The sequence below is a fragment of the Natrix helvetica genome (genome assembly GCF_964273705.1).
Source record: "Natrix helvetica genome assembly, chromosome: 3".
NCBI lineage: Eukaryota > Metazoa > Chordata > Lepidosauria > Squamata > Natricidae > Natrix > Natrix helvetica.
In genome coordinates this window covers 153968273-153992772 of record NC_138549.1, presented here as the reverse complement: position 1 = coordinate 153992772, position 24500 = coordinate 153968273, and the positions used below count along the sequence as shown (strand labels likewise).

At 35.3% G+C, this 24500-nt stretch overlaps 1 protein-coding gene across 6 annotated transcripts in view; it reads right to left on the bottom strand.

Moving 5' to 3' along the window:
* Positions 1–31: 31 nt before the first annotated feature.
* STAU1 (staufen double-stranded RNA binding protein 1) overlaps positions 32–24500 on the bottom strand; it is a 37442-nt gene continuing 12973 nt past the window's right edge. For 2 of the 6 annotated variants that reach the window (XM_081946201.1, XM_081946200.1), the window contains exons 3-16: positions 23831–24110; positions 21779–21903; positions 20587–20743; positions 18150–18288; positions 12690–12855; positions 8643–8741; positions 6927–7157; positions 6363–6500; positions 5550–5696; positions 5115–5187; positions 3879–4195; positions 2116–2238; positions 1726–1811; positions 32–1046 (exon numbers count right to left, since the gene is read on the bottom strand). In XM_081946201.1, the coding sequence (XP_081802327.1) occupies positions 959–1046; positions 1726–1811; positions 2116–2238; positions 3879–4195; positions 5115–5187; positions 5550–5696; positions 6363–6500; positions 6927–7157; positions 8643–8741; positions 12690–12855; positions 18150–18288; positions 20587–20743; positions 21779–21903; positions 23831–24035 (2094 nt within the window). In that variant the 5' untranslated portion in view covers positions 24036–24110 and the 3' untranslated portion in view covers positions 32–958. Of the gene's footprint in view, positions 1047–1138; positions 1195–1725; positions 1812–2115; positions 2239–3878; positions 4196–5114; positions 5188–5549; positions 5697–6362; positions 6501–6926; positions 7158–8642; positions 8742–12689; positions 12856–18149; positions 18289–20586; positions 20744–21778; positions 21904–23830; positions 24111–24500 lie in introns of all 6 variants that reach the window. The other 4 variants (XM_081946203.1, XM_081946202.1, XM_081946204.1 and 1 more) reach the window with 4 other exon arrangements.

The following is a 24500-nucleotide window of genomic DNA, read 5'->3' as shown; positions in this document are numbered from 1 at the left end:
TCTACAAAAATCGATGTTAAATAAAAAACAATTTCTCCTCTTTTTTAGTATTTACCATTTATTGGACAAACACTACGTTTTACTTACATTCCATGGGGAGAAAAAATTCCAGCGTAAACAATGAACTGAAGCAGTACTTAACTTGCAATGCTATCGTGCTTTACCTGGACCATATGCAAAAACTTTATTGCCCACATTGCTGTGGGCAATAAACACAACATCAAAAGCAACACAGTTTATATATAAACATAGGTAATTTTTTTCAGCCCTACATGGAGATGTAATTAAACAGTATAAAGCACTCAGGAAAATCAATCTGCAGCTTTATATGCACTACATTGAGATCATATCCTGTACTGTACTGAGTTGGTGTGCCTTTATATATAGACACACACACACATTTTTTTAAAAAACAAAGATTAGCGACCATTGAAGCTTCTGTTGCATTCAGGTTTCCCTCCCTATTCCCTACCCATCAAAAATATTCTAGAAATCAAAGTGATCAAATAAAGTTTAAAATTCTAAAATGTATAATTATTTCTTCAACTGTCTTGAGTTTTAGGGCGAGGTTCACCTTACTGACTTTTTGATAATCAAATGGTAGGCACACCTTTTCCAGTGAACATTTTTTTACAATTTCATTAAAAAAAAAATTTAACACATACATGGATATGATCTTCCCAAGTTAGTTCATAGATAAGTGTGTCAGACAATCAAGTTTCTAAACTGTGCTATAGTACTAGGTACAATTAAGAAACTTTTAAATGAAAAATTTATAGTGTCATTCAAAACAATGCAATGAAACTAAAAATTTTATCACTGTTTGAAAAGCAACGGTTATGATTTAGACACTACAGTGGGTTGTAACAACTGTAGAGCTCTAAAACAGTTAGGTTACATTATTAGGAAGCATTTGATTTTCTCTGGTGCTTTCAGGTTTGGGTCCAGTCAAGCCTGTTTAGGCAGTGGTGTCCAGTGTTTGTCCCAAAGTGTTTGAGCTAGCCGGTTTGAGGAGAGGGTCACTTTCCATTTCTTGCTTCACGCATCTGGAGAGGAAAAAAAAAACCTTTTTTTAGAAGAGAGCCATGTTTTGAATGATGGAAGATTCAGTTCTTCAAAAGTTCATGATAAGACCCACCTTTTCTCTCAGACAGCAAATTACTGCTATGGGTTTGTCCATTTGCTTTAAGTGCACTGCCAACAATACAATTAAGTAACATCCGATAAGCAAAACCTACTCCAATGAAGCAATATAATTTACTTCATCCAAAAGGGGTAGCTAAATGACGTGAGCAAAACCTTCAGAGAAAAATGAATGGCAGAATATTTTGCTGTAATCCAAAGTAAGATGATCACAGCAGTGACACTGTTTTCACTGGTGGCTTGTATGCTGTGTTCAATGAGATGGGTAGCCATGTCAATTGCTTAAATAAATAAACAATGCTGATGTACAATTTGGGACATAGATTTATTTATTTAAAATATTTAAATAGCCGGCCCATCTTCCAACTAACTCAGGGCAGCTTCCAATCAAAGTTAAAACATATCAAACTATATTAAAACTATAACGTTAAACAGATACACATTCCCCATATCCAACCACCATCATTTGTGACTTTTCACATAAATACACTAAGGCAAATATTTATATAAAACTTTTGCAAAATAGTAAATAAAAATCAGCAGCCCAGATTTTGCAGGGTTATGGGAAATATTTTCACTCACACAGACATTGGTCCATTTCCTGTTCTTGGCATCTCTGTACTTTGTTGGTCCAACTCAGACAGCAACTTTAAGATGTTTAATGCAGCCTGGAATAGGGAAAGTGGGCCATTAAAATTAGTTGTATAAGAAGAGCAACTATTACCATATTTGATTAGAATTTTTTAGACAATGACACTGGATTTGCTGGGAATGCAAATAAAAATAGTTGCTCTGGTGATACAGAATTAGCACATCCTTCAGTTTTCCCACTGAAAGTTAGGAAAGTACATTCTGGTGGACAAATATATTCTAGTTTAAACTGTCCAATACTAACATTTCTCTGCAGGATAAATAAATGTAGGTGTCAACTGTTCTTTTCTATCAAAATGTGAAAAAGGGAGGTACCCTTACCATATCATGGCAAGATTCAACATCTTTTCCAATTCCATGGCTGATCAGTGGTGGCTGAGAGGAACAATTTATAAGAGATACAAATTCATTCTTGTTGTTTTTGGGGAAATCTTTGTACTCCACCTTACAAAGGAAAAAATGATTATTTTCAATTGTGTCCCTAATCTTTTTTTCTGTGATGAGTGTCCCAACACTTTAACCAGTAGAAATTCAAGAAATTCAGGCATTTTTAAGTCCTGTCGTACTGAAAAATAACTGCAGGGTTTTCTTTTAAACAAAAACTCATATCCAAATACAGTGCAAAAAAGTGGGAGGGGAGATGTTTAATTAATAACTAGTAAGACATTGCAGGAGGAGACATGTGTTATGATAGCTAAATAATCAGTACTCATAGAAACAAGAAGCACTGCACACAATTTTAAAAATTGGTGACTTCTCATGCAAAAAGCCCAGTCAAAATTGAGCTACCTCAACAGGTTTGGTCCATGTAAAAATGCATTTAAAATTTTTTAAACCTCAATAGGACAATATGGAAATTGTATGAGTTTTATAGCACCCATGGTGCTTGACTGCCAGCCCCTCTTACAGCTAAGAATCTCAAATAACTGGTAGTGATGTTAATAAGGACCCAATCCACAGGCTGTTATGAAGTGGGTAAAAATGTGAGTTTTACAATCTATCTTTCTACTAAAAGTTTGTACCACATTAGGAGCACCCTAAGAGTGAAACCTTTCCCTGCAATGGTCTCAAGATTAGCAAGAGCTGATTGGGTAAATAGACAGAAGTCAAACTAATTCAAGCTATACCGTATTTTTCGGAGTATAAGACGCTCCGAAGTATAAGGTGCACCTAGCTTTTAGGGAGGAAAACAAGGGGGAAAAAAATCTGTTTCTGCCTCTCAGCAATTTGCCTTCCAACTAAAAGCAAAAAGTACAGACAATATATACTGTTTGTAGTGTTACATTTCAGATTATACTTGTACAGATGCTGTTAAAATTGATGTGCTTTCTGGAAGTATAGTTATTCTCTGCTATTTAAAAGAAGATAAAATACCACTGGGTATCTTCAGATCAAGCATTTATTTTAAAAAGCTTCTTCATTTTGTTAAGCTGTCTAGAACAATTATAAAGCAGTCTTTAAAAAACAAGTCTAATAATTTGAACATTCTATAGGCATTTATAGTTATTGACTTACCTTCTTGCAGCAAACTGCAAACAGCCTGATTAGCACAAGAAAAAAAATCTGCTTCTGCCTCCCAGCAATTAGCCTCGTGGAGTAAACAGCAAGTTACAGTTTAAGTGCCTATTGCTTCCGCAAGCACCATTTTCCCCATTTGCTGCAGGGAGGTAAATTGCTGGGAGGCAGAGGCCAAAGGGGGGGGGGAGGTGCATCTTATACTCCGAAAAATACGGTAAATAGAAAAAAATCAAGAATCTCTCAACTAACAAGTGTCCTTGGAAAAGTTTTATGAAAGAACTTGCTACAATAATCCGAATACGGATGGAGGCTCATCAACTGCAATGCTGAAAAATGAGTAGCTAAGAGATAGAAGAAAGTTAGGAAAATAAAACATAATAAGGTAAAGTAGCACAGGAATAGCCCCCACAGTCATCTATGCTGTAGGCCGAGATTACGCAGAAAAACTTTCACAAAGAGAGGCTGACCTAAACCCTCTTCCAAAACAGTTTGTTGCAGAGTGAGTTGTTCAACTACCAAGCCCAACCCTACATGAGACGCATTGAAATAATCCACTTTTAGTTTACCTGGATTCCCTGAACACCAGAAAGGTAATCCAATTGTTCAGAGGGTCTCGTGAGAGGCCCATGGGGAACATGGCCCAAGGAACTGTTTTTAATAATGGTTTCAGCAGTAGGAGAAGTGCCACCATATAACAACTCTCTTGCAATCATGGCTGTCACTGTAGCCTTGGCAGGATTGGGGGCTGCTCTACTGAACTCTTTGGTGTGATGTCCTTGATTGACTCCTACAGCCTGTGCAACTTCAGGGACCATGGGAAGAATGCCAGCAGGAAGCTGCTGATGGCTGAGATAAGGCATCCTAAACTCATCCTCTTTATTACCTAATAAAGAAACAGAATACAAGAGTGGAGATTTAAAAGGCAAATTTGCTTACCTGCAAATTGGCAAATCATTGAATATAAAGTCTAAAAAGATGTTGCAAATCAAATCCATTTTTCTCAAAACAAGAGTGAATAGTTCAGGGCTAATATCATTTTGAATGATTTTCAATGCTGGTCTTCTCAAAAGACTAGAAGAAGCTTACAAAATTAAGGAAAATGCATTTTCAGCATACAATGCAAGTGGTCTGTCAATTCTTCATTTTTTAATCAGAATGGACAGAATTTAATTTTTAAATTTATGATGTATTCCCTATTAATTCAGTATATTCTTCAAAAAAACAACCCGATTTAAAATGAACCTGAATGTAATGTATCATGCTCTATGACCCACTTGGGGGGGAGGGACTAATTTTATAGCTTGTGCATATGCATTGTAGTTTGAGACTGAATCATTCACTGGAAAACCATCAAAAATATTTGTTTGAGAGACTGTCTGTTTCTGATTAATACCTACTTAACCATCTGATCTCTGCATTTATGTCATTGAGAACATTTATCTTCCACTGCTGCCAGTCACCTGCTTATATTTGAAATTATCTTTTTATTAATTGTTGCAGAGCAAATAGTATGACAAACTATATACAAACACATACAAGTAATTCTAATGTATCTTCATCCAATCATAAGCATCTACTTAATAACCTATGTACTTATCTTCTTTTTCAAAACAATAAAATTTATATCTATCCTCTTAGGTTCATGTTCTCAAATTTATAGCATTTATATAATGTATTTATATTTTTCTTTAAACTGTTTTATATGAACAATTTACTATAAGTCTATTTCTTGATTTTAATCATTTAAGTTAATCCACTTAATATAATTATTATAGAAGTAAAGCAAAATTAAAGTCACTTACTACTAGATGTTTCTTCACACCCAGGTTCAAAAAAAGTTACTTTTCTTCCATCACCTGGCTTTTTTACTGGCGTCTAATAGAAAATATATTCAGATTTATTATTATATTAACCTGAATGCAAAAGATGAGACTAAGTCATAATAACAAATTTCCTGTCTTATTTTAATATGCCTTTACAACTCAGCCTGGTCATTTTGCATTTGCTTTCCCTCTATTGTGAATACCTATGAAAGCTGTAATTTCAATCTTCTTCTGCAAAAACATTGTTTCAAGATAGATAGATAGATTGACAGACAAACAAAGAGACATTTATTCTTTCTTTCGTATTGGTCTGATTTTTTTGGGGGGGAAAGCACCTATAGTTAACTGGAGTTGAGTGTTCATTAAATATAGGTATTACTTCATAAATAGCAATATCAATCTATCTTGTCTTACCTTTTCTTCTGTCTTTAGGGCTGGTTTGGGGGGCTGTGGTTGGGGGACTTTAAATCCTAAGAGCTCCAGCATGTTTTCAGCTGCATTGCGTTTGGCTACTTTCTTATTCGTTCCCATTCCTTCAGCTGTGTGCATGCCAACTTTCACCTAGAATTACAGAAAAAAACAAAGGGTTTTTTTTTTCCATTTTGTTTTGGTTTTGCACTTTTGAATTAGTCTTGGCACAGAAGAAGTTTCTTTCTAGGTCTGAAAGAGAATGGCCCAAAGTTCCTCAATTGGCTTAAGGCAGAACTAGACCTCAAGTTACTTCAGCTTCTTAACCACATGCCAACCGGCTCTTGTATCTTTTTATAAAAAACAGAAGCATAGATGATCATTAGCAACATATTCATGTAAATATAATCTGACGGAAGAGCCATGTCAAATGGAAAGATAAATTAGTCCACTCACTGCCTTCATCTCATTTATTATACTTGCCGCAGGACAAATAACACAGACAAATCCATGTCATGATCTCCCTTAGAAATTTCTTGCAATGCTACAAGTAAGTCTAGATTCTTAAAATCTCTATACTGTTCTATACTATTCCTATAAGTACAGATACCAAGTAGGTAAGTTAATTAAGTATTCTCTACTGGAATATTAACCAGACTTGACTTTCCCTAATTCTGAGCCCAGACCTGGTCAGCTGGATATTAACACAGAAAAGTGAACTAAATATTAATATTCAACAGCATTTATGAATTCAGTAAATGAATTTGTTAGAATTAATTTATGCACACACACACAAAAAAAGTGCCAAACTGTTCAAACCTGCATAACGAACTCCCGACGCCTTGGCAAGCCACGCTCTGTGATGAGCATATACTCTGGCTCTTTCTCTTTCTTTGCTTGTTGTATTTGAGCCAGTCGGCTAATAGGATTCATACCTTGGCCGTATTCAGGACTCGTCTGCAATTTGGACAGAAAAAGCTGACATCAGCTAACAGCTGTCAAGAAAAATTGTAACACAGTGCAATCACATTACACACTCTTAAGGATCAGGAGTGCACTTTTTATTTTTTTATTTTATAGACAGCTGGATAATGTGAAAGCGCCAAGCAAGTATACTTAGCACTTCACGTTATTGACTGACTTCTGCGTAAAGCTAAACATACAGGCCAAACAAAGACAAGAAATGCCTACTTAGCAAGTCTTCATTGAAACAGAGTTAGAAAATTTGGCTTACAGAGGGCAGCAAGCACATATAGCAATACAAATGTTATAGGAGTCATACAATGACAACAGGAACTGAGAGTCACAACATTCAATAATGTAAGCCAAGATTCCTTTGCTTCACCTCTGAAATGTCCTTGGGTAGTTGTAGTTTTCTCTTACCTTGACTATTGTTTTTGTTTTCTTTTTGATTCGTGGCTTCATTTTCTCAACTGTAGGAAGGGGAGGCAGCTTTTTCAACTCCTCTAGGACTGCAATAGCTGCATTCTTTTTTGAAATCTTCTTGCTCTTTCCTTCACCTTCACCCATGAACTCGCCCACAGATACCTTTGTTACAAAGCTCTTCATATGTGGGGGACCGCTCTCCCGGGTCACCTGTTTCAGAGGTAAAAACTGAGTGAAAGCGTGATAAACACTTATTAAAAATGGTAAAGTACAACGGTTGTAACAAATTTTATTCACATGAGCTAAACTGAAATTTGTGGGGGAAGTATTAAGGGGCAATCAATCAGCATTCTTGATAAACAGGACTAAGACATAATTGTATTTTCAAAACGTCCCTGTTTATTATAGCATCCCTCCAGATTGAAAGCCTAAACACAGATGCATATCTACATATTTAACTGCATGGTTTTTGCTATCTTATTGTCATTGTAATAAATTTAGTTGCTTATGATGTAAATATTTTGACCAGCACAAAATTTTAAGGTTTTGGTTTTTTTAAAAAATAAAATAAAACTACACTTGGGCATGCATTCATACTAGCATTAAACCAATATCCTTATATTAATTCACAATGAAGAATCATATGCTATTGCTAAGAGGTACATTTGAATACTCTTTTATACTTTTATATTTCATGCAAACAATATCAGAAATATAGTACTGTGCATTCTTAAACGTGAATATATGTGACCTTTTAGAAACTGTCATGTCAATATCATCCAACAGTTGTGATCTTTAAATTCTAATGTTCAAGAAGTATCGAACCCAATGGCAGCATTTGGACATCACACTAAAGCATAGTTTACTGATGTGCCTGAAATCAAAATGAGTCAAAGCCTCCCATCTTTTTTTCTCTACTATCTCCACTGCCAGAAATAGAAATTCAAATTGTGGTTTCTTTAATGCCTGTTGTGGTTGATCCACAGTACAGTGAACTGCTTTTGGGCAATATGTGTCAACACAGCCAATAGATTCAGCAATCATTCATAGACATCCCTTTGCCGAAAGAATTTCTGACTTTCCCTTTTCACACTTTGACACTCCCTCCCATTCACACTGCAGTCCCTCCTCAGCTATTCCTAAGAAGTTGGAGACCCTTCTGGAATAACATGGGATACACTCTAAGGCAGGGCTGTCAAACTCCCGGCCTACGGGCAGGATGCGTCACGCGTTGGCCACGCCCACTTTAGCGAAGGGGGAAAAAGTCCCATACGTCATGTCACACCGCCGTGACGTGAGTTTGACACACCTGGTTTAGGGATTGCAGCAAAAATCAGGAATTCCACATGCAAGTGAAAATTATCCTCCGCTCATCTTTAAATTTTAAATTCGAGCTAATATATTTGTATATTCTATAATTTAATGAACTTTATCAGTGAAGTATTAGAACAGGATACTTGTGGCATCTTTCATTCTATTCTGTTCTTTATGAAATAATTTAGCTGCTGCCAGCATGTTATTTCTTTTAATTTTCATACTTGTAATCTATTAAGAGGGAAAACAATTTAACTATTGGACCCAGGAAAGAAACATACGCTAATACAGTTTTAAAGGTCAGTCAGATCTGACCCAAATGTGTTATCCCTGTCAAATGTTTTACTGCCTTCAATATGCTAAAATAAAACCGCTTTTAGAGCAATTAACTAAACCTACCTCAAAATTCACAGGCAAGTTCCTTTTAAGTGCAATCTCAAACACTTGGCTTATTTCAGATTTATTGAGATTTTCATCATCTGGTTCTCTCCCATTTATCTAAGAGAAGAACAATTACATTGAAGAGGCACAGCTGTCATACTAGCTCACTAACAACAAGACTACTACACACAGTAGAGGGTTAGTATAGGAATGTTAAGCATGTCTTTAAAGGCAAATTAAATTGAAGGCTCAGGGATGTCTCACTATGACTACCTAACATGCAAGTGAAGTGCCCAAAAGTTATTGTCTGAAAAATCTGTGAATATTCTGAAAGATGCAGGAATACATACAAGGAAAGGATATTTGATGTATACATGCAACAGTTTGCGCTAAGCATGTAAAAAAAATAGCAAGAAACTTTAGAGTTTCAGCAGGTATTGCTTGTATTTGTATTGTTGCACAATACAATTCAGCATGTATTATGTAAACAAAGACCAATAAGATTTTTTTCTAAACATTTTACCCTTTCTCAGCTACTTTCTGAGGAGCCATACAATTATTGCTGTGTGCCCAAGGGGAGCTCTGAAGCTGGATTGTTCTAACATTAGTCCTTTGCCTTTAACCTACTATTATATTATAAACTAACAGCAGTATGGGCATTTAAAGCATGTAGAAAGGAACACATTATTATAATAGGCAAGGCATAAACTCCTTTCCTTTACTGCAATTGAGAAACTTTTCCAACTGTTTATTCTATACTTAAAATATTAAAACTAATCCTATTTGGGGCAAAATCAATGCAATTTCTGAAACCTGGAAAAATGCCAAGTATTTTTTTAATTTTAGCTGATTGTATATTAAGGAAAAAAATTATGCAAAAGATTCAATTACTCCGCATATCCTATTTAGGGTATACTTCATTTTTGGAATTACTATCCATGCTATAGCAATAGCATTTAGACTTATATAGACTTTATAGTGCTTTGCAACTCTCTCTGAGCAGTTCACAAGGTCAGCCTATTTTCCCCAACAATCTGGGTCCTCATTTCACCCACATTAGAAGGATGATACCCAACATGCACTCTTATTTTAAAAATATAAGGGGGGGAAAACAGGTTCCTAGAATGCTGAAATTTGAGCCCAATGTAGTTTTCAAGTTTTCATACTTGGCAACAAGTTTACAATTAAACATGTTGAAAATCTGGCAGAATTAAAGGCAGATAATAATTCTGCATACATCTCAAGAATTTGAACTGATAACCATCTTCAATCTTCAATTACACAAAATGGAACTAATTTATGTTTTTCCAGCAGAGGAAAGGACTTGGACCAAGAGGTTTAAAATTCAACAAGGGAATGTTTGGTAAACTTCAGGAAGACTTTTTCAAATAGTACAAGCAGTGAACAAATTAATTTACAAGACTTTCCTTTATTAGTAGCTTAACAGATTTCTTTCATCAGCATGGGGCTAAACTAGCTTATTTAGGACATGGCTTCCATTTTTTTTACTCCTTTTCCAAGTTTCAGAGAGATTTAAAAGATTTTTTAAAGCAAGTAAAAAACTTACTGTATGTCATCCTAACTTTAAATGTGCAAGCTTTAAATGTCCAAGCCAGCAACAATAAATCTCATTAATATAGTCCAATGAGTGACATCATATTTGAAAATATAATCACAAAAGTAATTCTAAAAAATGGGTAGTTCAAATCAATACCTAATTTTCCCATGCGGTTGACTACCTTACAGTTGAACTGTGGAATTCTTGGTGCTCTCTGAGCTCAGATGTTTGCAGATGTTTCATTACCCAACTAGGGTACATGAGTGTGGGACTTTGTTTATATATAGAAACTTGCTGTGTCAGTTTTGATGGAAATGTGCTTTCCTCCTTGTTCTAGTTTTTATGTTAGAATGATTTTGCCCTCTGAAAGCATTAGAAATAGGCAAGAAAGATAAAGCCTCCTATATTTCATTTTAAAAACTAGGAATTTTCTTTGACAGAACTCTCCTTATTCTCAATTCCTGAACAAATTTTCCACTGCAAGTTAATCACTTGGCATTTAAGCAAATCCATGCATATTTGTATATATTTCAATAATACTGGCAAATAAGATGCTTGGGACAATAATTATTTGTTCAAGCAATTCTTAATAAAGGAGATCATGAGATAAAGTCAGGTTATCAGACAAAGGTAATAGTTGTATTTATATCAGCTATTTTTATGGTGTCCACTTAAAATCAAATCAAGCAAGCTTCTGCTCATACATAAAAGGACTTTAAGCCTAATTTAAATCATACAAACACAGAAGCCTGAACACATTGTTCAGGTAACTCATAGCAAGCAGCTATATGTTACACATGCTCTTTCACTTACAGCAGCAAAACAATATTGCTATGCCATGCAATGGTACACATCACAAGCACAACCTCCTCTCTTTCAAATTAGTTTCATGCAAAATAGCCTCATACAGGATGAAGGGGATCATCAAGAAAGCCGAAGAAAACAGCAATTCTTTAGAATTATACTGCTACAAGGCAATAATGAAGTGGGTAGACAAAGAAGAAACAAGTAGGATTGATGCTATTTAGAAAGTGTCTTTATACGCATAGCTTTTCATACAGAGGATGCTTTGAATACAGAAGTGACAAGTTCGCAGATTTTGATCTTTGAGTTTAGAGGAGTTTGATAGCAATGTTAGACAAGCACCCTACCAAAGAACCTGTAGAACTGCTATTAACTAGCACATTACTAACTAAAGTAAGAAGTCCTGTGGTACCTTAGCTTAACAAAAGCAAGTTTCTAGAGATCGCAGGCCATGAAGTGCACAATACTTTTCATATAGGAAAGGCACTCATGCATCTGATGAAGTGTACTGTTATACACAAAACTAATGTAATAACGTTGTTAAACTTCAAGGTGCCACAATATGTTTTAATATGCTGCAAAAAGACTAATGTCTCTCTAAACACTAGTACTAGGCTAAACAGGCAGCTTCTAAAAGTACACCAAATTAAACAATTATACATCAATCGCCTTTCACAAATGCATGTGGATAGTACCAATAATTCAGTTCTGCTGCAAACAGATTACATTTTCCCCCTGTAAACTAAAATATAGAACTCAAGTAAATAATGGAATTTTGTGGTGCAGCTTAAGTGTTGATAATTACAGAAGGATTCATATCAGACAATTAAAAAAGAGGCAACCTTATTAATAACTTTTGACCAGCATTGCATGAAATAGAATTACAGAATTCACCTTTTTTTTGCCATCAATGTAATTTAGTTACCGACTGATTAGGATAATTGGTAAGGTACTGGCTTCAATGTTGTTCAGTTTTGGTAAAGTGCATTACATGCTAGCCACAGCAGTTCATAGACAAAACATGATTTTATTGAGTGAACTCATCAAACTGCAATTTTTTTGAATAAACAATTAACAAATGTAACTTAACACAGTATGTAAATTCAGGCCTAAGCTACAAGAAACAGAGAGAAAATGTTTCAACACTGGGCAATGGAAAAGCCTATGAATACTGAAAAACAGATTCATGCTAAGCCAGCAGTGTTTCCTATCCTGCCAATTTATAATCAATTCTCAAGATTACTCTCCTTGACTAGCCACATACTAGAATGGATTACACATCCATACTGAATGTACTACTGTTATCTTTTAAGCTGCCTTGGAAGACCACCGAGCCCTAACATACAGCCTAAAGATATTTTAAGCAAACAAAATTACAGTTTTGTTTATTGTGCCTATAATAAAACAATTTCTACTTGTTAACATGTTGATTATCCTGAAATCAGCTTACATATCTCTCAGATGCTGCAACAGCATTTATTTTTGATTAGCTAGAAGTACATGATGGATTCACAATAACTCAACTGGGAAAGCCACCACAGGAACAGGATAAATGTCCCCAAAATAAAGTGCATATAAGTCTTCAAATATCAATGCCACAGCGATTGCACAAATTTAAACAGAACAACACTGTTATTTTCAATGAACTTCAAAGCATAATCAAAAGCTTTGAATGGACTTGGATAATGCTCCAGACATACTACCTCTGGTTTCTCAGGCAGGGGCTCGTTTTGCAGGATTTTCAGTGCTTTAGCAGCTGCATCATGCTTAGCAGCCTGTCGTGTTCTACCTTTCCCATGAAACTGCTGTCCCCCTATAGAAAGCTCTACTTGATACAGCCATGGTGCTACAGGAAATGGATAGAAGTACCTAAAAACAGAAAGATTTTACATTTCAGATTTCCAGTCCACATGAAGTTACTCTGCCAGGAAGCAAAGTTTAAGAGCTGACAATAAAAGCCAATACTGAACCAAATACACCATGGTTGGCCCTTCCATGTTTGAATGACAGACTACAGCACACACTGTTTTTCAGATTAGCCAAACTGGTTCACTTCAGAAACATAAAAGAATGGCAGCTCATAGAATTCCCAGCCAATTTGGACAAGGGAACTCTTAAGAGTTGACCCTTTGGAAGATTTTTAGTTCAACACTGTATAATTACAGAATTGTCTCTATATAAATCCAGTAACACAAACAAAAACATCATGAACCCAGCCCAAACATTTTCTTCATGACTTTAATACATTCCCCATCTGATTTCCCAAAAACATGGGTGACATCCATATAATTCTTTTTTCAAAACTTGCATGCAATATTGAATTTAGGTTGTATGTTTGTTTTCTATAGTAAAGAGAGGATGTGTTGAAAAGATCTGTTGTCCCCACATTCTCCTTCAAGCCATCCTCACAATGAAGGAAAAATCTACTTCTGAAATTATAATCTGAAAAAACCTGTACTGCCTGGCTCCAGAGCTCATATTATGATAAAAAAGAAGCACTTATAAAACCTATGGGTAGTAATCATACTAAGACCATCCCACCTAATATTCATGACTGTAATGTAGCTAACAACGCTAGAGAAAGGCCAATCTAGCAGTAAGACATGTGTGAATTCATTTGCACAAAACCTGTTTCATCCACAAAAGTGGGCAACTAATGGCTTGCCCATGACTCAGTTGAATTTAGGGTAACATGCTCTGTAAACTGCATTAGTTGCCAGATTGCTTCTGGGTTCAATTCACTGGTTGACAACTTGCTTCTTATAATAACATATAAAGCTTGGAATGGGGGTGGGTCATCTGAGGGATCACCTTTCCCCAGTTACAGGTCCCATCTATCATAGAGTGCCATCTGATAGGACCCAGGAGGAGATCTTTTTCTACCACAACAACCACTCTTTGGAACATCATCCCCACCAGAGGTTAGAGTGCCTTCAACCCTGCTGGCCTTCTGAAAGGCATTGAAGACATGATTCTGTTAAAGTGCCTGGGCATCCACTTTCTTTGTTTACTTGTTTATTTGTTTGTTTGCCGCCCATCTTGCTTCAAGGCAACTCTGGATAGCTTTATAAACATCAAACTTACTAAAGTAAACTTACTAACATTAAACTTATTAATAAATGCCGAGCACCCTCTTGTTAATTTGAATTATTTAATATTCATTTTTAATCCTAGCATTTTGCTGGAGCATTTATTCTGGTACACGGTGGAAAATACCAAACAGTTTCTCTGAATAAACAGGGACAAGAGACAATATTCTGAATTGGTAAACAGATGGACAGGTGATTTTTAAAACGCTTAGGATTTTAAGTGTGTTAAGCAGTTCTCACTGAGAGACCAAGTCTATTGGCCCAGGCAACAGGAGACAGGTTTCAATGCTGGGGAAAGAGGGACACTGCAAAGCAGGAGGCTCTTTTCAACAATATAACACATGATTTGCCCACTAAGTACTGTTCACAAATAACAAAGAGTGGAGATTTTTCCACCTATATTCTGTTAACTTAATATAGTTTGGCTCTGACATTATTATTATTATTATTATTATTATTATTATTATTATTATTATTATTATTATTATTATTATTATTATTATTATTATTATTATTATTATTATTATTATTATTAATTATGTGGTTAATCTTTGGTAAGATTCACAGCCTTTGGGGCTGGTTGGTAGCTCAATAGCTTGAGTCCTAACCAAGCACCTAGGTACTGTTAAGGTAACGTCGGAGGATATAAGTTGTTCCAAGTAGGGTGGTTTTTTGTAGAGTCAGAATGTTAAAGTCAGGTAAATTTAGAATTTTCAAATAGCGAGGTAGCCCTTTAGGTATTGCTCCAAGGGCTCCAATTACAATTGGTACAACACATGATTTCTTTTTCCACAGTCTCTCAACCTCAATTTGCAAGTCCCGGTATTTTGTGATTTTTTTCTTGCTGTTTATTTTCAATTCGTGCATCACCAGGTATTGCAATGTCAATGAACCATACTTTTTTCTTTTCAATTATTGTTATGTCAGGTCTGTTGTAGGCCAAGTGCCTGTCAGTCCGAATTCTGAAATCCCACAAGATCTTGACTTTCTCATTCTCTAAAACCTTCTCAACCTGATGATCCCAGTGGTTTTTGCTGTACTCAAATCCAAACTTTTGGCACAATTTCCAGTGAATAATCTTAGCAACGCGGTCATGGCGTTGTAGGTAGTCAGTTTGTGAAATTTTGCTTCCTTAATCATTGGTTCTTCACTTTTCTGGATGTAATCATTCAAGCTGTGTCTTTCTTCTTCCACAGTCTGCTTTACTTGTAGGAGTCCTCGACCACCCTCTGCTCTTCGTAAATACAATCGGTCAACATCACTTTTAGGGTGCAAAGCATGATTCATTGTCATAAGCTTCCTTGTTTTTCTGTCCAAATTGTCCAACTCCATCTGGGTCCAGTCAATTATTCCTGCAGAGTATCGAATTACAGGTATAGCCCAGGTATTTATGGCTTTTATGATGTTTCCTCCACTCAGTTTGGACTTTAATATCTTGCGAATTCGTCGAATGTACTTGGCTGAGGTTAATTACTTGACTTTATTATGCATTAAGTCAGAGGCCTCTAAAATCCCCAAGTACTTGTAGCCTTCTTCTGGTTTTACCTCCTTTATCATTTCTTCAGTCTTAAGTTGTATTCCATCATCTTCTAGGACCTTGCCTGCCTTGGTTGCCATTGTTGCACATTTGTCCATTCCAAACTGCATACCAATGTCTTGGCTAAATTCTTTTGTGCTTTCAAGTATTATTATTATTATTATTCGATTGTATCACAGCGGCCAGTTGTTTCGCCAGATTTGGCATTGATTACTAGTCGGGCCCCACCCAGGGGCCTAGGACGTTGTAACATATTTTCGTAATATACGTGCAGATCCAAGCAGTGCAGCTTTTTGCATTTGACTGATGGTGATTTTGTCAAGTTTTAACTGTTTTAAATGTAATTCCAGTGCTTTTGGAATAGCACCCAGTGTGCCGATTACCACTGGAATTACCGCTGCTGGTTTGTGCCATAATCGTTGAATTTCAATTTTTAAGTCCTGGTATTTCGCGACTTTTTCATGTTCCTTCTCCTCGACCCTGCTATCACCTGGTATTGCGATGTCTATGATTGTAACCTTACTTTTCTCAATCAGTGTGATGTCTGGTGTGTTATGCGCTAGTATTTTGTCTGTTTGTATACGAAAATCCCACAGGATCTTGACCATCTGATTTTCGGTAACTTTTTCAGGCTTATGTTCCCACCAGTTTGTTGTTGTTTTAATATTATAATTTTTGCACAAATTCCAGTGGATCATTTGTGCTACTGAATTGTGCCGCAATTTATAATCAGTCTGCGCGATTTTTTTACAGCAGCTGAGTATCTGGTCAACAGTTTCATCAACTTCTTTGCAGAGTCTGCATTTGGCATCATCAAAGGATTTTTCGATTTTGGCCTTAATGGCATTTGTTCGGATAGCTTGTTCTTGCGCAGCCAGGATTAGTGATTCTGTTTCTTTCTTTAATGTACCTGTTGTTAACCATAACCAAGTTTTTTCACTGTCCACTTTATCTTTTATTTTTTCCAGAAATTGACCATGTAATGCTTTGTTCTGCCAACTCTCCATTCTTGATTTTATCACATCTTTTCTGTATTCTTGTTTCGTCTGTTGGGCCTTCAGTAGATTTTTGTTCTTTACTTCGATTAATAGATGTTCTTGACTTTCTTTTAAATAATCAGCCAGTGCATCTTTTTCTTCTTCAACTATTTGCTTCACTTGTAATAATCCTCTGCCACCTGATTTTCGGGGCAGGTATAGTCTATCAGTGTCACCGCGTGGATGTAAACTGTAGTGCATTGTCATTAGTTTCCTGGTTTTTCGGTCCAAAATGTCCAAATCAGCTTGTGTCCAGTTAACTATACCAGCTGTGTATCTTATAACTGGTATTGCCCAAGTATTTATGGCCTTGATTGTATTTCCACCATTTAATTTAGATTTCAAAATTTTCCTAACTCTGTTGGTGTACTCTCCTGACAATAGTTTTTACTTCTCCATGTTTGATGTTATCCAACTGCAAAATGCCTAAGTATTTGTAGGCTTCATTTTCGTTGCATTTAATTAGTTGGCCATTGGGCATTTCAATTCCCTCACATGTAGTGAATTTGCCCCTTTTTATGGATACAGTGGCGCATTTTTCCATGCCAAACTGCATTGAAATATCGGTGCTGAATACTCGGACTGTGTTTGTCAATGATTGGATTTCTATTTCTGACTTTCCATAGAGTTTCAAATCATCCATATATAATAAATGTGAAATTTTTTCAGCTTCTTTGGCTGTTTGGTAGCCTAATTTCATTTTTTTTAAGATTACTGATAGTGGGATCATCGCGATGATGAAGAGAAGAGGTGAAAGTGAATCACCCTGGAAAATTCCTCGCTTGATATTGACCATTCCGTAGTTTTCATTCCCTACTGCCAACTCAGTTCTCCATTGTTTCATCGCTTTTTCAGTGAAGGATGTAATATTTTTACTAATGCCAGTTGTTTCTAAGCATTTTATGATCCAACTATGTGGCAATGAGTCAAATGCTTTTTTATAATCGATCCAGACCATATTCAAGTTCGTTTTTCTTTTCTTACAATTTTCTAATATCATTTTATCAATTAGGAGCTGATCTTTTGTGCCCCTACTCCTTCTTTTGTTGCCTTTTTGCTCTACTGGCAAGATGTTGTTGTTGTTGTTGTTATTATTATTGTTGTTGTTGTTATTATTATTATTATTATTATTATTATTATTATTATTACTACTACTACTACTACTACTACTGCTACTACTACTTCTTTGCATTTCCTATTCAAAGAGGAGGGGAAAAATCTATGTCAGCTGAATCATCCACCTATTATTATATTTATGCTTGGAAAGATTGCACCATTAATTTGTGAAGGTAAATTACAATGCTCTAGCAGTGACTTCCTTGTATGAATATAGTTAATTCATGCATAAAACTTGCTGTTTCTGTGGAGACCATTGGAACATACCAGTAGTCACTTTGAAATGAGATGGATGGCAAATTATATATATATAATTGTTCAGAAGCAAAACTGTTTTGACTAACACAGGATTTCATTATATAAAAGTGCTGAGGTATGACCTACCGTGGGGGATAAGCACCACCTCTCATATTGTAGTTGTAGGTTGACCTCATCTCTGTGTAAGCATCTATAGGCTTGTACATAGGTTTCTTTCCCAGTTTCATACAAAGCGCATTCAGCTCCACTGTGGGGGTTACACTATCTAAAACAAAGACAGAGCAAGTGTTAAAAGTGAAGCTCTTTAGTTTCATGCAATGCTGGGAACACTTAACCTAAGCGGGCTTTTGGGGTAGGGGGAGAAGAACAAGACTTCTATGTAAAATGATGAATAGTAACTATATTGCAAGTTTTAATGTAAATTTGCTAAGGGAAGGTACTTGTTTTAATTAAAAAGAGTTAATGGAAATGTTATCTGAAGACATTCTTCCTATATAACACATAGGCTGCCTGATATTTGCAAACAGTATTCAAATACAAGCATGTAAATAGAAAGTCTTGAACTGCATGGGCAGGAGAAAAAAGTACAGCAGATATTGAAAGTTATACACTACTAAGAAGGTTTGCATTATTTATGCTTGATTAAACACAAATGCTTTTTTTTCACTTCACTGAGTATAAACACAAGGCCCCTTTAGCTCGCACTCAGCTTTGGCATAATAGCCAACCATTTCTTGTATGCATAATATGACAATGTTTGCAAATCAGAATTCCACATAAACTTAAAGAGTAATAAGTAGGTTTCTTCCAAGAACACTAGTGTTTTCTAAGGCATGTACTTTTGCTGCAATCTAGTACATATCTCTGAAATCTCAAAGTGATACCTGGGAATAAATGAGACAGCAAGAACAGAGCATATAAATGAAGTTCTCTGGTTGCCAACTAAGATCTCAAAACCCACATTGAGAGGCTCACTGGATTATTTTGCCCTGACTAAATATCAATGTTTTATTGTGAAAGAATTATAGAATTACCAAAAAAAGCAAGAGTTCAAGGCTGAAGTTCTCATTTTACCAATAGATCATTAAAAAGCCCATCTATTCAGCAGCTCTACAGCAAAACATTAACAATAGTTACCAAGCAATATGAAATATTTTAGGATAAAAAATTAAGAGTAAGGATGAACAGGAGGTAGGCTTACACACAAAACTTTCAGTGCACCCAGAATACATTCTCCTGGGTACTTCAAACAATAATTGTTCTTATTTTATAGCCCCAAAACTGTTTAAAGCAAAACAGGAAAAGAGAAAAAGAGCCAGATATGGAAGCGGACAACGGCAGAGTTAGTTGAAGATAGAGATTGGCCTTAATGGACATGTAATTGCACTGCAGGGACAACAGAGGGGAAAAAACGATTTTATCCTAAGGTCACAATCCCAAAATTGTACAATCAGCCCTAATATAATATAAAGATGGTCCTCGCTTAATGACCACAGTTGAGACAGCATCTCTGTTGTTAAGTAACACACTTGTTAAACAAAACATCACTTGACACAATGGGTTTACATCACATGTCACATTAACTCTGCTTGTTGGAAAACCAGCTGTGGAGTGCACAGACGATAATCATGGGACCATGGGATGCTGCATTGGTTGCAAATGTTTGCTGATTGCAAAGCAGCTAAATGTCAATCACGTGATCATACAGATGTTGCGACAGCCATAAATGTGAGAAGTGTTCATAAAGTTGCTTTTTCAGTGCTGCTGTAACTGAACTGTTGCTAAACAGTGCCGTAGTTTAGTGAAATCTATTTGTATATGTTGTTGTGGGAAAAATAGAAGACAAGGACATTATATATGTTTGACTTACAAAAAAAGGCAGGATAAAATAACAACAATTTAATTCCTTTAACATGAAACCGAAAAGCCCACAACAGTCCAAAAAGAGCTCTTTGTTTCTTAGCCTAAGTTTTCAAGATCAGCTACTTCATATTCTTAAACACTGCTTTGTGATTTCAAGGAACGCAAAGACAATGTATGAAAAACGAATTCTGCAGCCATCTTCTAAACTTGGCATTACAACAACAACAGGCAAAGCACACTATAAATGATGTAATTTTTGAGTTAGTAAAAGAACACATCATGGTATATTGGGTAATATATATGTGATCTGGAGTGAAATGCTAAATAAATCAATGGATAGAGGAATTCTTGTTAACCAAATTTCACATTTGTAAATGAAAAATCAATGTGATCATTTCAAAGTTGAGTATTTACATCTGTCAAATGAGCAATTCATTTTCACATATTTGTTCAGTTCTACCTAGCAGTTACCACACTTTAATTTATCATATACATTTACTTCTCTTACTTCTTTTAAGCCAAGTCACACTAAAATGCCAAGAAAAAAAGAAAAAAAAAACATTGGTCAGAATACTGTCTATTTTCTTAAAACATGGTAGTATAGCACAAGATTATACTTTAAAAACAAAAGGGAAAAATTCTCAAGTTCTATATGTCACTGAAATGTCTACCTTTCTTATGACAGCAGCTCATACTGTACCTGGATTCTTTCCTTCATTGCGAGATGGGCGAGCTGTAGGTTTAGGAAATCTTGTCCCTTCCAAAGCTTTGGCAGCAGCTGCATGTTGAGCTTTCTTAATACTAGTTCCTTCAGCTTCCCAATGCTGGTCCCCAAGAGTCAGCTGCACTGTAAACACCTAGCAATGAAAAGTAAGCTTTAACTTTCTCTGCCTGATCATGTATACACAATATGTATATGGTGTTCAAACATAAAGGCTAAAAGTTGTAAAATCCATATATCATTATTATAACACAGTGATGATGTAACTCTAAAGCTTAGGATTGCTGTATAGAATATGTATAAGTTACTTAGCAAAACTGAACTGCTTCAAATTCCATCTACTTTTTAATAAATTAAGGCCTTATTTTTTTCTATGGGTTTCATTTCCCCAACTGTCTTGATATATATCTTTCCAAGAATTTTTGAAAGGTAAAAAAGGTAAAAAAAATATTAAATACATGCATAATCTGGGACCTATTTTGTAACTAACATCTCAAAGTATGTTAGGGTTAGAGCTTTAACGTCATGTGCTTTGCTACAATAATTCAGTAGATATTTTGATTATATAATTTCCTACTACTGTGTATAACCAAAATAAAAGAAACCCGTGGAAAACAACATAAAGATCGGCTGAAACATGTAACAAATTTATAGTTAATTGTACTATAAATGTTTTTTTGTTGATAAGCTGTATAAAGTTACAGTGAAAATGTAAAACACTATAAATCAGTAACTACACAAGGAACATTAAAGCTAGTTTGGCATAGCGGTTAAGGCATCAGGCTAAAAACGTGGAGACCTTAGGCCTGTCACTTTTCATCATTCTAGAAAACAGGCAAACTACTTCCAAAAATTTTTTCCAAGAAAACTGCAGGGACATCCAAACAGTTACTAGGAATTAAAAACTGACTCAAAAGAAAAGCACAAAATAAAGTAGGAGGTGCGCACGCATGCGCAGTGGAGCTGCGCTGGGCGACGGCTCACGTGGCCATAGAGAGGGCTCCGTATGCCATAGGCTCGCCATCACAGCCCTAGGATCTCAAACTAATATAGCTATACCACAGATTATATGTAAACTTTCTGTATGTATCTTTCACATACACACATAAAGCCTCTTTGTCTAAGAGATCTCCTTTTGCTAAATACATGACCATCATACAAACAATTTTACCTTCGAGTGAGCTGGACCCTGCTCACTCAAAAGCTTATATTCAGGCTGAATCTTGTTGAAACGGGCTAACTCATTCACAAGACACATGGGTGTTTTCTCTTTGGGGTTTGCCATGTTAGAAGAAACTGAAAGGTAAGATAAAGTGTTACTACAGTTCATAATAATCCCTCCAATAAAACTAAAAAACTGCCTGGCCCTTTAGTGATATTATGTAAATTTAAGAAAATGAAATGTGTCATATATTGCACGAGCCTTCAATTATTAAAACATATTTTTATACAACATGCCAATTGCATTTGATTTCCTTAACTACTGAAAAGTTAATAGATTCACTCTAGCCAAATTAGCTGTCAAAATAGAATTAAAGCTTGAAAGCAATATTTAAGCTCAATGAGTATTGCTATTACAAATTCTGGCAATAGAAATAACAATTAATTCGGCAAGAAAATAAGCTATGCATCCCCGGGCTTGCTTTGATGATTAAAGGCTGTGCGGTGTATATTGGATTGAAACATTATTACAATGGCATATTCATAATAGTAAAACCTGCCCTTGGAGCTGTTCTTACCCCAAGAATTCACTTGTCTTTACTGTTATCTGCATTATTTTTTAATAGTTTTTTTTAAAAAAATTGCAAAATTTCAGTTCTCACCTTTCAGTCTATCCCAATACTTCCTTTAAAAAGAGAACTTTTTTTAGTGCCTCACGCTAGGTAGAGCATTACTATTATGTCACCTAAATTCATCCCAATTAGGATTTAAGCCAAAGCATAAATTTCAGATAACAAGGTGATCCAAGTCACAAACGCATGATGTTTTTATCCTCCAGTCTACAGTATTCTGAGATCAGAATCATATAACAGAAAACATCTTACAAGCTTCCTGATTTTACCAGAGTTGGAAACAATACTCGGGTTTTTTAATTGTATTAAATTTTATCAAATTCAAAAACTAGCACATAATGGATGCATTCAGCTCTTCCTAAGCATGACTTTCAACCTTAATTTGGATGGATTCTTCATAGTGATAAATAATCATATACATCTGCCTAAATCATAAACTTTTGTTTATTAAACACAATTGGCTGTTTTACAAACCACGTTGACCAGGTTTACACACTGTATCAAGCTAAAATTAAAACAATTACATTCCTGCTTAGTGTAGCTAAACTTTTGATTAAAAATTTAAAATAATAATTAATAAATAATTAATAATTAATAAAGCACAAATACAGATCTTAATATTTCAGTCTAAATTGTGATTTAGAAGATACAGCCTTTATTGTGACAGTGATTAGAGAGAGCTGCAGGAATAAATAAGTAATACTTCTGGTCGTTTCTCTTAAATCAAGTAGTTGAAGTCTGAGCAGTACAACAGGTTGGAGCAGAAGGAAATTATTCAGACTTCTAGATAATAATCTGTCATTAGAAGCTTTGCTCAGGTTTAATACTTAAAAAAACATTACAGAAAAGAAAACATTAAAAACTATTTAAAGAATAAGACACATAATTTGTCAGTTATTAATAGAACCAAAATGTGGATCAAAACTCAAAATTCCCTAAAAAGTGTCATTAAACAAATATTCTTGCATATTTTATATACTGGAGCAGAAAACACTCCACCAAAACAAACCCCAGACTTACTGATAAATGGTGAAAGATAGAAAACATTTATAAAGTGAAATTACAAAAATGTTTAACTACATTTCTTTTGCAAACACTTGTTGCTTTCACCCATTTCAACCATATGCAATACTTCTTTTATAAATTTCATTTATTTAAAAATATTCCATTAAAAACATAATTTAAAGCCAATGTTTTAAACCAATGACCCCCAACCCCCAACCTTGGAGAGAAGTTTTTCTGCTGAACGGAGGGGACGTGGTTTTGCATGCTGCCTGCATCCTGAAGATGGGGCTTTGCTTATTTGTGTGGACCGCTGGCATCCGGCGGACTGTTGCCAGTCCATGGGCTGAGGGTTGGGGACCCCTATTTTAAACTAAAGATTAATAGCAAAAATTATCGAAATATATCAAAGATATTATAAAGCTTACCTGCAGCAACACTAGTAGATGTAACAGATGCAGAGGGTAAAGCGGAATTTTGAATAGGTCTACCCGCATTTTCAGAGGGCAAAGAACTAGTGGGAGAAGGAATACTCAAAGGCTGTGCGAGAGATTGGTTCTTGCTTAGTATTTGGCTGCTAGAAAGAGTAGCAGTTGGATTTTGAATTTGAATTTGAGACATGTTTATTTCCATTCAAACCAAATCAGTGCAGGTAAACTTGGCCTTGAATGCAGGGTTTCTTTTCTGTATAAGTGCTTGAATTTGTACCTTTAAAGAATAAAGAAAAAAAAAGAAAATTTTATGTCAGATGCTTTTTCTTATTTTCTTATTAAGAAAATAAGTTGAGAAGGGTGGCAACACAATGCAAGAATTAACATGTTTTGGTTGCAAGGAACAGCAAATCTATAGTTTTTAGCTAACCATTCTTACTGGATAAATCATTAAATCCATTTACATCTATGGATCAAAAACACATAAAACAAGAGTCATAAAATATATATTAATGATTTCTTGAAAGAAATAGTTAAAATTTTTCAGCAGGCAATCTTTATAGCCAATGAAGTTTATTCTAAAAACACTGGATACTGCTCTCTTCAAGTGAGTCAGGTTTAACATATTAGAATATGAAATGTATAATGGTATTTGATAAACAATTCC